This window comes from Euleptes europaea, chromosome 3, assembly GCF_029931775.1.
Source record: "Euleptes europaea isolate rEulEur1 chromosome 3, rEulEur1.hap1, whole genome shotgun sequence".
Classification (NCBI taxonomy): Eukaryota; Metazoa; Chordata; class Lepidosauria; order Squamata; family Sphaerodactylidae; genus Euleptes; species Euleptes europaea.
The window spans coordinates 32,390,384-32,403,446 of NC_079314.1; the positions used below are offsets into that span (position 1 = coordinate 32,390,384).

General features: G+C 48.5%; 1 protein-coding gene across 1 annotated transcript; it reads left to right on the top strand.

Moving 5' to 3' along the window:
- The first annotated feature begins 183 nt into the window (after positions 1 to 183).
- On the top strand, positions 184 to 12,476 carry ZBTB8A (zinc finger and BTB domain containing 8A). Its single transcript, XM_056846859.1, has 4 exons — positions 184 to 207; positions 3,381 to 4,340; positions 9,842 to 10,011; positions 12,122 to 12,476. The coding sequence occupies exons 2-4, from the start codon at positions 3,401 to 3,403 to the stop codon at positions 12,452 to 12,454; spliced, it is 1,443 nt and encodes a 480-aa protein (XP_056702837.1). The 5' UTR covers positions 184 to 207; positions 3,381 to 3,400; the 3' UTR covers positions 12,455 to 12,476.
- Positions 12,477 to 13,063: the final 587 nt, after the last annotated feature.

The window sequence follows — 13,063 nt, forward strand, 5'->3', positions numbered from 1 at the left end:
CTGCGTTGCCCCTTTAATTGTGTCCCCGGCCCCCGGGCGTCTCTCTCCGACGCCCACGTCAGCAACTACCTTTTGTCTCTCCGCCGGCCGGCCGGGCGCTCGCTCGCCTGCTCCGGGGCCGCCCGAGCCCGGCCGCCCCTCGCCCTCCGCCCGCCCAGCCTCGCCTCGCCTCGCCGCCAGCCCGGCGCGCCCCTCTCCAAGGCAGCGGTAAGGCGGCGGCGGCGCGGGGAGACGGGGAGCCCCGCCGCGCTCGCCTCGGCCCGCCGGGCGAGCCGGCCCCGCCGGGCGCTGCCCGACGCCGCCCGGGCGGCGTCGGGCAGCGCCCGGCGGGGCCGGCTCGCCCGGCGGGCGGGGCCGGCGGGGCTGGCACAAAGGGCGGAGGGGGAGGACGGGGCACTGCGGCACCGGCGCCCTCCCGAGGCCGGCCCGCCCGAGCCGTCCCCGGCGGCTGGGCGGCGTTGGGCGTCCCCGGCTCCCGACGGCGGGGCGTCCGGCTCCAGCCCGGCGCGCCCTGCCAACCGAGCGGCCCGCCCGCCGGGGCCTCGGGCCGGCCAGCTGGCCGGCTCCGCCCGGGGCTGCTCCCGGCGGTGGCGCGTCTTCGGAGGGGGAGGAGACGCCCGTCGGAATCCGCCCCGGGGGACGCCCGCCGGGCTCCGCGCCTCGCCCCTGGGCGGAGGGGGCCTGCCCGCCAGCTCGCCACGCCGCTCGGGCCTCCGGCAGGGCGGGGTGCCGTCCGTCTCTCGGGGTGTGTGTGTGTGTGTGTGTGTGTGTGGGGAGCCTTGGGTCGCCCGCACCGAAGCCAGGGTAGTCTTGGAAGCTGGCCGCCCGCAGGGAGCGGAGCCGAGTCGGCCATTGTGCCCGGTCGCAGGTTGAAGCCGGTCGTGTGAATGGCTGATACGGGTCTGGTTAGCTGGATGGGGCTCCGGGGACCAGGGAAAGGTCTGGATGGGGGGGGGGGGCTCTTTCGCATAACCGTGGGATGATTCATTTCCATGGGACGATTTGGGGATGGTGCAAAAGTTCCTCTGCTGTCAGGGGTAGAACTTGGCGCAGGCTGGGTCCTCGTTGCCGAATTTGCTGTTGGGGAGAAACTCGACAAAACAAAAACACCACACAAAAAAAACCCCTGTGGCTCCAAATTACCTGTGAACTGGCTGTTATTTGCCTACATTGGTGATTCAGACCTATCTGTGCATTCCTCTACACACACACACACACACACACACACACACACACACACACACACACACACAATTTGTGATAACTGATCATTCATTTCAGGGCCTCAAAAACCATGGCGTTTAAATCGGCTGTGTTTACAGCACTGGTTCCCAACCAGGGGTCCATGGACCCCCAGGGGTCCGCGAGAACTAAATTAAGGTCCGCGAAACAAAGTTATAAACCCATAATAAATTAATATTTTCAATTAAAAGTTTTCTATTATAAAAATATATATTCAAATATTATTCTAAGTTTAATGTTTAACTAACAGTTATGATTAAAGTTTATTTTCAAATTCTCAGAATTTTTATTTTGAACCTTGGGGTCCCTGCACCGAACAAAAAAGTCCTAGTGGTCCCTGGTCAAAAAAAGGTTGGGAACCACTGGTTTACAGCCATAGGGTTTCAAGTTGGCTGACGGTTAGTAGGCTGTGGTTGCTTCCGCACAGAGGTTATGCTCCGGTTTGGCAGCCTAAGGTTGCCCCCAATCATCCACTTTCCAGGTTTTCTCACACTTTGACGGAAGCTTCCCCAAACTTGACTAGATAAGATCTTTTTGGGAAACTGCAGTCAAAGCCCCTTTGCATGGCGTATGGGAAGGTGCCCATTTCCCAAGGTCCCGCGACACTGGCACAATTTTCTTTGCATCAGTCCCACCCCCCACCCACCCCCGGCTACCATCCCACACACACCCTGTCCCACTGGAAGGCTTTTCTTGGTGGTGGTTTTCAAGTCAGCAATTGCTGTGGTGCTATAGCGCAGTAACGTCATGGCAGTTTATTGCTTTGATTGTGAGGTCCTCTGAATTCCCAGCTTTCATTTTTAAAAGTAAGATTCTAGCACTTTTTGTCACACAGCCAAAAGGGCTAGAAGACGTACTTCTTTAAAATTAAAAAATGGAAAAATTTAGATCATGGCAAAAAAATATGTTACAGTGTTTATCGCACTGTAGCCATCTAGCAATTGCTAGTTTGTTTTTTTTAAAGCCCTCTGGTGGCATGGGGTGGGGAATCGTGGTCATGGAGGGCCAAGGAAAGGGAGGAGGAAGAGTCTCTAGCCACTGTGAATGCCTCTGTATTTTCAAGAGCATTGAGAGCTATATGGAAACTTGTCACCTTGTGGAAGCAGCCAGAGATACGAGTTTTCATGACACTAACAGCACAGACTTCCTGTTCCCGGGCTCAGTCCCAACTATCTGGCCTGACTGGCCATGGTGCTCCATTCAGCTCTCGGATGGGGTCCACCAACATGCTGAGTTGCTTCCTTTCTTCAAGTAAAACTCTGCTGGTTAGTGGCAGGGGTAGCAGCGCTTTCTGAGGTCCCTTTGCACACCCTGGTCATGAAGTGGGGGCCGAGCCTTTTGTTTGCTGTTGAGTACACGAAACCACGGTGTGCTATACCAGCCCCCAGTGATGTTTGCCTTCCTGCACTCCGCATTCAGCTCACTCCAAAATACATCTTATGAATTTCAAGGAGATTCAAGACCAAAAGAGGCATGGTGTGAGAGACACTCAAAGTGACTCTCTCTGTTTTTTTAATTTAACTTAGCTGGGTGGAGGCTCCAAATTTGAATGGAACCACAGCTGGATTGGTGATACAGGGGCTTAACTCTAGCACTTTGGCTTGTTTTTCCCATAAGGATTCCCACAGGCACCTTTTCCCCCTGAGTAGGAGCAAAGACAGAAGGTCCATGTATCTTTTCAGTTGGGGAGAAGGGGTTAGTGATCGGGGGAAAGTATCTGCAGAAAAAAGGTTAAGCATCTTTTCCACTAGTTGCTGCTGCTGGAATCTAATCTGGAGTCCGTCCCATCCCCCTCCCCGGGCTGCATTTAAATTAAAAACAAAAACCCCATAAAACTGGGAGATCCTTCAAGTGCCTTCACGCCATGTGTGGCCTTTCGTTCTTTCCTAGCATGTTTAAGATTGCAGCCTACCACTGAATGTGTGCAGACGCAAGTGCTTTAGGGAGCAAGCCTAAGTAGGTTTACTCAGAAGTAAGACCCATTCAGTGGCACTTACTCCCAGGAGACTGTTAGTATTGCAGCCATAATGTCTCTTAAATTGACAACTTTTAACAGCTTTTTCTAAAAATATATATTAATAAATCTTGTTGGAGTTTGTATGTAGAAACTGGAGACAATTTGTTCTCTTTTTCTAGAGGATCTCAGCCCAATTTGAGCATGGAGATTTCTTCCCACCAGTTTCACCTCCTGCAGCAGTTAAATGAACAGCGCAGGCAGGAGCTGTTCTGCGACTGCAGCATTTTGGTTGAGGGGAAAGTCTTCAAAGCCCACCGGAATGTGCTCTTTGCCAGCAGTGGCTACTTCAAAATGCTCCTTTCCCAGTGCTCGAAGGAAGCCAGCCAGCCCACGACAGCCACCTTCCAGGCCTTTTCTCCTGAAACGTTTTCCGTTATCCTGGACTTTGTGTACTCGGGCAAACTCTCCCTTACCGGGCAAAACGTGATCGAGGTCATGTCGGCGGCCAGCTACCTGCAAATGACCGACGTCATTAGCGTTTGTAAGACGTTCATTAAATCTTCCTTGGACATCAGTGAGAAGGAAAAGGATCGATATTTCAGTCTCTCGGACAAGGAAGTGAACTCCAATGGCGTGGAACGTTTGTGCCTGTACGGGCCTGGCTGGAAGGTAGAGAGCAGCCCGCCCCACGCCCACTTAAGCCCAGATCAAGGGACATGTATAGTCAGTGGGAATTCGTGGAGCAATTTCAGCTACTACCCGTCTGCTCAGCGGAATGCCCAGCAGCTGTCCAAACAGGACCAATGGCAGGATTCCATGAAGAAGAGCAGCCGCCATATAGGATTGCCGCAGCCCGCGGACATCCCTCACTATAAATCGAGCAAGCTGGAAGAGCGAGCTTCAGAACCTGCAAGCCACGTTCCTGCCTCGGAAGAGGATGTCCAGATTGATTCAGAAGGGGATTCTGGCCACAGTGGCTATCAGTACAGTGCAGGACCTGACGCCCTCCCGAGGGGCTTGGCAATGTCGCAGCAAGAGCACGAGTCCCCCCATTCTGCTGGCAAGTTGAAATCACCCAAGGGGGATGAGCAATATCCTAGCATGCACTCGGTATTGGGAGTAATGGGGAGCTGGGCTGACGGTAAGGATATACCTTTAGTGCATGTCTGTTTTTCATTGACTGTTGGTTATTGTATTATTTAAAAATAATGGTCAATGGTGATGACTTACGTAGCCTACGTATTACAGGCACTAAGAAAGACCCGGAACCTTCTTAGCTCATTATTCCACTGGGCGCAAGATGCAGTGTTATGGTCCCAGTGGTTTGGATCCTGGAGAAATGCTTATGGAAAGACTTGGTGAAGCAGAGCATTCCCCACCTTCTTCCCCCAGCAGCCTGCTTCTCATCTGGACAATCTTCTGTTGGAACCCTCATGAACAACACAGTAAGAGGGGGTGATTTGCTGTACCAAGTCCTTCTGTGATCTTTTCCCTGGGATCCAGCCGAATGCATTTTTGAGCATTTATCTCTTTATGTACAAGTGTGTTGGGGAGAACTTATAAACATTTTGGGGGAAATGAGAAACAAATTCCAAATCAATAATTCCTTCAACAGTACAAGGATGTATGATCTCTGGAGACATATGAACAGGTCTCCGGAAGGACAGCATGTACGTTTTCTAAATCAGCTAAATAAATAATATCTGAGTCCTAACAAGGACAGAATTTGTTCTCACATCCTCAGTTTTGTGCATCCCATTCCAAAAAAGTATATTGTGTTGGAAGTCATCTTCCCAGTTTTCTTGTTGTTACTGGCTCTTGAAGAAGCTGCAGTCATTGTAACAGACAGGTTGTGAGCCTCTTCTTGCACAAATTAAAAAGGGAAGACTTCTGAAAACTGATATATCCCACTGTTGAAGAACAAAATGTGTGAAGTGTCTTCAGAATCTATTTGTGTTTCTTGTTCCCTTTAGAAATGTTTTATTGGCATATAAATTTGCGGTACTGCCTTAAATGTGTCGCACATATTATTTAAAAGTCTACATGGTTGTTACAACAACACAAAACAGATTTATTTTAAAACTGATTTAGGAACAATGTCCTTTTCTGTTTGAGAGGGACAGCAGCAATTAATATGCCTTAATTAATCAATGAAAACCTTGAATACATGCAGATCCTTTACAGCACTGCATGGCAGCAAAGGTCAGGTGCCCACTTGGTCCAGTGGGGCCATAGACACACATACTAAACAACCACACACCAGCAAGCTGATCAGTGGCGGCTGGCCCTTTACGAGTCAGGCAGTCTGTTGTCTGGTGGTCCACCCACTGGGTAGGAAAAAGTGGCTGGAGAAGGTTGCTATAAAGCCACTATTACTCATGGGCATGACCATGCCCCCATAGGGTTTCTGGATAGAGGGAAGTTACTGGGCATGCCCCCAGTATGGCTAGAGCTTTTAAAAGGCTTGAAGGAAGAGGCCGAGGAGGGTCTACCAGCTCAGAAGGGATTAGAGCTAGGCTAGAGGAGGTGGAATGGGGTGCTTCTTAACCCTCAACCCCTTTGGTTTAGGGTTGCCAACCTCCAGGTACTGCAATGGAGTCTCCAGTACAAAAGTAGCAAAAAAATCTTATTGGTGCTTACACATATGACATCAACAGTACAAGAGTGAAAGATACATATAAGGACAATCAAAGTTATATACAGTATGTACAATCTAAGTAAGGTGCAGTCTCAGTGCACCAATTGCCATGTTCTTTCAGGTAAATGTTGTATTTTCTTCAAAAAGTCCAATGGTAGGTACTATCCCAAAAGCACACTTTTTGGGAAAAGGTGGGGGACGGCCGTTTCAAATCTTTTCTTCAGCCCCAAACGGTAAACATATCCAAATCGTACCCAATAGTAAAATCTTCCACTCTGTTCTCAGTTCCCCGAAGGAAGATTTTACTATTGGGTACGATTTGGATATGTTTACTGTTTGGGGCTGAAGAAAAGATTTGAAACGGCCGTCCCCCCCCTTTTCCCAAAAAGTGTGCTTTTGGGATAGTACCTACTATTGGACTTTTTGAAGAAAATACAACATTTACCTGAAAGAACATGGTAATTGGTGCACTGAGACTGCACCTTACTTAGATTGTACATACTGTATATAACTTTGATTGTCCTTATATGTATCTTTCACTCTTGTACTGTTGATGTCATATGTGTAAGCACCAATAAGAATTTTTTGCTACTTTTGTATTGGAGACTCTGTTGCAGATTTTCTAACCATTGGTATTGGCACGGAGGTGCCTATTTTGTATTGTAACCTCTAGGTACTAGCTGGAGATCTCCTGCTATTACAACGGATCTCCAGCCGATAGAGATCAGTTCACCGGGAGAAAATGATCGCTTTGGCAGCTGGACTCTATGGCACTGAAGTCCCTCCCCAAACCCCGCCCTCCTCAGGCTCCACCCCAAAAACCTCCAGCTGGTGGCGGAGGGACCTGGCAACCCTACTTTGGTTTGAGACCATAGGAAATGGCTTTATGCATGTTGGATCCTGGTACACAACAGTTGTGGCCCAGGACCTGACAAACTGGTGGAGAATGCGGGCACTGCAATCCATGCCTGTTTGGTGATTCGCCTTTTGTTACCCTGCTGACCCAGCAGCCAGGCCTGACTTACCCCTAAACAGCAAGCATGTACTGCTGTACCAACTGATGCCCATGTAATTTAGTCTGCTTCATGGCCCGTGATGGATTTGGCCCAGTTTGGCCAGCGGTTGGTGGAGCATCAGGAGAAAGTCCACCAAGATATAACCCAGCAACAAGAGGAGGCACAGGCCCTTTTTGTCAGAGATTTATTCCAGGGCTTGAAGTCTGGCTGTGTCCCCCCCCCCCCCGCCCCAAGAGAAGGGGCCCCAGCCACCGCCACTATTCCATCTGACGAAGCTCGGCCCAAAGGTGATATGGATGCCTTCCTGGCTATGTTTAAATGCTTGACTGGAGGGGCTCAGTAGTAGGGTTGACAAACTCTGGATACTAGCTGGAGATCTCCTGCTATTACAATTGATCTCCAGCCGATAGAGATCAGTTCACCTGGACAAAATGGCTGCTTTTGCAATTGGACTCTATGGCACTGAAGTCCTTCCCCTCACCAAACCTCGCCCTCCTCCGGCTCCACCCCAAAAACCTCCCGCCAATGGCAAAGAGGGACCTGGCAACCCTACTCAATGGCCACCAAGTGGGCCTTGCTATCCAGCCATTATTTGTATTTGTTGACCCTGGCCCCTTCTTCTCTCAGTTGTCTGTGCCATAACAAAGAACTGGAAAGTGGAGTTGGGATCTGTTGTTTCCTTTTGCATGAGGTTTTTGAAGGAAGCAGCAGCATGAGGGTGGATTCGCATGTAACAAGGGCCCCTACACTTCTGCCACAGGACCCATCAACAGGTGTGCTCTGGGAGTTCTGTGCTCGAAACTTAATCCCCAAGCACACATGGGCCCAGTTCAGATTGGGACCACGGAGAGTGGGAGGCTTAAGCCTAGGGCTGCCAGGTCTCTCACCTGAGTTTCAGGGACTCTGAATTGCCCTGATGTGATGACATCACTTCCGGGTTTCCATCAGAAGTGACATTGGAGCGATGCTGATTTGTATGGTCCTGCCCCTCAAAAGCTGCTGCTGGTTGCCAGTCCTGCCCCATGTTTCCAGCCTGGAACAGCCCCAGAGAGCCACTATTTGGGGGAACACACTTGTAGCCCATCAGTGCACGAGATTCCTCATTACAAATTGTTCAATATTTGTACAAAACTCAACATGAGTTCTGAATTATTGTTCAAAACAATATTTTCAACAATACAATATTTGTTCCTCTATGGAAAGTAGTAGCTCCCAAGGCCTCTTTCAGGCTGGGACAACAGTGTGGGAGGGAAGACTTAAGCCTCCTCCTGATCCAAATCATGCCTGTGCTTGCCTGAGAATTAAATTCCAAGCATGGAACTGCCAGAGCACATCCATTGACAGGACCCATGGCAGGCATGTGGAGGACACACGGACGTGGTAATGTGTGATTTAGCCCTGAGTCACTCTGGCATCTGCCCTGACCTGGATGGCCCAGGCTAGCCTGATCTCATCAGATCTCAGAAGCTATGCAGGGTCAGCTCTGGTTAGTATTTGGATGGGAGACCACCAAGGAAAACCATTCACCGCTGCCCTGACCTGGATGGCCCAGGCTAGCCTGATCTCGTCAGATCTCAGAAGCTAAGCAGGGTTGGCCCTGGTTAGTACTTGGATGGGAGACCACCAAGGGTTGCTGTGCAGAGGAAGGCATTGGCAAACCACCTCTGTTAGTCTCTTGCCATGAAAACCCCAAAAAGGGGTCGCCATAAGTCGGCTGCGACTTGACGGCACTTTACACACACACACACACACACACACACACACACACACACACACACTCTGGCATCTGGCTTCCCCAGTGGTGCCCATGGTGGCCCTGAGGAAGAGGGAAGCTACCTGAGGCCCTGCCCCATTCTCTGGCCTTCTCTAGAGCCCTGGAGGAGGTGGAACAATCCTGTACCTATCCTAGGGCTGCCAACCTCCAGGTGGGGTTCCTGGAGATCTCCTGGAACTATAACTGATATCCAGATAACTGATATCAGTTCTATGAAGAAAATGGCTGCTTTGGAGGGTGGATTCTGTGGCATTATACTCTCCTGGGGTCTGACTCTACTCCAAACCCAAATTTCCAGGAATTCCTCAACTTGGAGTTGCCAACCCTACCATATCCCCATGTGGTGCCAAAAGTCTTAGCAAGGAGGGAAGGATTGTGGGCCTTCCTTTATTTCTAGCGTGGCTTTTGTAGAAGATGCTAGCACTAGCAGAATGGGTCTCACAGGCTGTTTTGGCAAATCCAGCACCAAAAGAAACAGCCCTCTCCCTGCCCTGCAGCCTCAGAAATTTGCCAGGAACTCATGGTAGAGGCACACACCTGTGGTGAGGTTGTGATGTCTTGATCATAGAACTGCATGCATTCTGCAACTGCATCATGCAAGCACAGAATGTAGTAATGATGGATGCAAATTCAGCTGCCCTCAAGAAGAAGAAGTTGGCTTTTATATACCGATTTCCCCTACCTTTTTAAGCAGAATCAAACTAGCTTACAATCTCCTTCTCTTCCTCTCCCCACAACAGACACCTGGTGGTGTAGGTGGGGATGAGAGATTTGGGAGCTAACTGTGGTTAGCCCAAGGTCACCCAGCAGGCTTCATGTGGAGGAGTGGGGAAACCAACTCAGTTCTCCAGATGAGAGTGGAGGAGTGGGGAATCGAACCCATTTCTCCAGATCAGAGTCCACCACTCTTAACCACTACACCACACTGGCTCTCTAATAAATCAGCCATCTGTAAGGCTGCAGAATGGCTTGAAAGCCTCATGCGGGCAACTGGCCAGGGGGTCCTGTGGGCAGGGGGCAAGGCATCAGTGTCCATGGTTTTTTTTGCAGCTTGCCACAAGCAGCAGAAGTAGAATTAATGCTGAATGAACACGATAGTTTAATCTGCATAATTTATTTTAAAGCATTCAGTCCACAGGCCTCGTCGGTCAATGTTTCTCTTCAGAGAAGTTACCGCTTTGCCCCGTTTTGACAGGATTGCTTCTTCCAAACAGATGATCTGCCCAGGATGAGATTCAAGTGCCCCTTTTGTACTCATGTGGTGAAACGGAAAGCAGACCTGAAGCGCCACCTTCGCTGCCACACGGGAGAAAGGCCTTACCCCTGCGAAGCGTGTGGGAAGCGGTTCAGCAGGCTGGACCACTTGAGCAGCCACTTCCGGACAGTACGTATTTTCACATGCGCTCGTCCAGCCGCAGCTCCCTTAATAACTAAGCGTGACGTTCAGAGGTATTCACAGCGGCCCCAGTCTGTTTGCAGGAAACTTAACTTGGTGTTGCCAGTAAGCTCCTAGGCAGATCAGCTTCTCCAAGAAGCCCATTTCTCAAAGAGCTAAAGCCCAAATAAATAGTAAATGTTCATAAAATATGGGCATGCTCCAGCCAAAGTTAAGCCCTTTGAATTCAGGAGGAGAGTTCACCACAAGCAAAAATTTGAAATTAGAAGAGCTTAATTTAATTTTGGCAGGCCCTATATAATTATTTTTTCTGGATTTCTGGTCTGGGGCATCTCAAGGGTTAAGCAACGACAGGTTATCCTAAAAAGGTAAAGATAGTCCCCTGTGCAAGCACAGGGTCATTACTGACCCATGGGATGACATCACATCCCAACATTTACTAGGCAGACTATGTTTATGGGGTGGTTTGCCATTCCTTCCTCAGTCATCTACACTTTACCTCCAGCAAGCTGGAGGATGGAAGGCTGGGTCAACCTTGAGCCGGCTACCGTTCTTCGCTCCTCCATTTTATCTTCACAAGAGCCTTTTGAGGTAGGTTCAGCTGAAAGAGAGCAACTGGCCTAAAGCCACCCATAGCTGAACAGGGATTTGAATCCATGTCTCCCTATTCCTAGTCTGACTCTATCCGCTTGATGGGCCTTTGGTCTAATCCAGTGTGGCTGTTCTTAACATTTTAATGTTCTCTGTACTGTACTTGACTACTTTACTCAATGAGTGCTTAAAATGTGGAATTTGCTGCCAGAGGATGTAGTGATGTCCACAAATGACTTTAAAAGGGGATAAGATAAATTCATGGTCCATCAGTATCGGGATGCTGAACTAGATTTACCACTAGTTTGATCCAGCAGGCATCTTATAGGTTTTTATTTTAAAATATGGGTCTGTATTTAAAATAAAAACCTATAAGATGCCTACTAATATAAACACAATATCATTATTAAAATTATACTAAAAGATAAAATATTGTTCCATTTCTATTATTAAAAGATGCCTGCTTACACTGATCTAAAGAAATTGTGTACTGATCTGTGTAGTTAATTACTCAGTGGATTGCTTAATTTAGCAATGCCTTCTGCCTATCTAGAGTATACCACAACAGTTGTTTCTTATGAGTTATTCAAATGACCTGTGTTTCAAGCTTGAATTCAGGAACACAGTTATGCTGAGAAACAAACATCTAACTGCTCCTATTTAATTTGTGTGTTAGCTATTCAGTGATGTACTTGGATTTAATAACACCACTTGCTGCAGTCCTTTCAATATGCTCATACACATCTTGTTGGAGTCCTTACAACCACCCTACAAGGTAGGCCAGCATTAATATAGCCCCATATCGCATATGCAGGGGGTTGAGGCTGAGAGGAACCCTGTCTAAGGCTGCCAAGAACAGAGGTGAGCAAACAGTAGCCCATGAGCCACATCCAGCCCTTAGGATCTATTCTTCCAAGCTTCAGGCTTCTTGTCAAGAGTATTGGCTAGTAGGGTGATGCTTCCAAAAAGCTGTTCAATTGGTTCAGGGCTGAATGACATTAAGAACAGCAAGGTTGGGAGAAATTGATGACATCCGACTCGCAGCCCTCAAACTGGACATTTTCACGCCCTGACCTAGAGAGGTTGTAGCAGAGGTGAGATTTGAATCGAGGACCCTGTTTATCCAACGTCATCCTCTTAGGTACTGTGCTACACCAGCTGCAACTTAAAACCTACCCACACAATATCAATATATAGAATAATACATTGAACAGATACTATTAAAGTACAAGAACTTCTGAGGTCTAGTATCTGTCCCTGTTTTGGTGTCCTAACTTGGCCAGCCTTGGGCATATTGAAGACATTGTGGGAGTCCATCTCAAAATAGTTCTCCTAAGCGAAGGGGCTTCCTTGTTTCATGGCCACTTAAATTTTCTTTTCATCAAACCAAGCTGCATGGAATTTTAAGTCTCTTTATATTGAGATGGCTGTTATATGCACAAAAAAAAAGGTGTTTTGCTGTTTTGTTTGGAGCAATGATCAAGGATAACTGTTCCAATCTTTGCAGATCCACCAAGCTTGCAAACCCATCTGCCGAAAATGCAAGCGTCACGTGACTGAAATGACCGGGCAGGTGGTCCAGGAAGGAACAAGACGGTACAGACTTTGCAACGAATGCCTGTCCGAAGCAGGCATTGACAGCATCCGCATCGACCTGGACACGGAGCCACCGCCTGAGTTCCCACTGGAAGAAGACAAGGAATCCAGCTGGAATTACGGGGACGACAACAAGTCGGACATCGAGATTGTTGAGGACGGATCGACTGACTTGGTCATCCAGCAAGTCGATGACAGCGATGATGAAGCAGAAGAAAAGGATATAAAATCAAACACTAGCTAGTTATGAATGAACTGATGAAAGCCCCCATCTTTTTCTGTCGCCCCTTCCTTTTGTCCTGACTATAGACTCCCAGCCAGCCCATGGCTAACATACCATCTATTATATAGGCTTTCTATGACTCGGTCTCAATTTGCATGCATTTATGGACATGCTGTGTGTCTCCTTTCAATTTAGTTACTCCCAAGTATCAATATTTTGTTGCATAAGAAAAAAAAAATCCATCCCGAGATGGAATCATGTATGAACAATTTATTGCTGAACTGCGACAGTGACAACTTTTGATATAGCCTGAATGGATCTCTTCTCAAGTCTTTTTCAATGTTGGGGAAGGGGAGTAGCGCCAAATAAAGTTATCAACTTCATTGTAAGTTACTCTATTAAAGCTTTTGCAAGAGTGATTTTTCCCCCCTCCCATGCAATCATATAGGTACATATGTGCTGTCAAGTCACAGCTTGCTGGTGAGCCAAGCAAGGGCCTTTCAAGGCAAGTGAGAAGCAGATGTGCTTTGCCATTGCCTTCCTATGTAGAGGCTCCCTTGGTGGTCACCTGGAGCGCTTGCAGGATCAGGACTGTCCCGTTCAACTTTGCTGTTTCCCAGGCACCAGTCT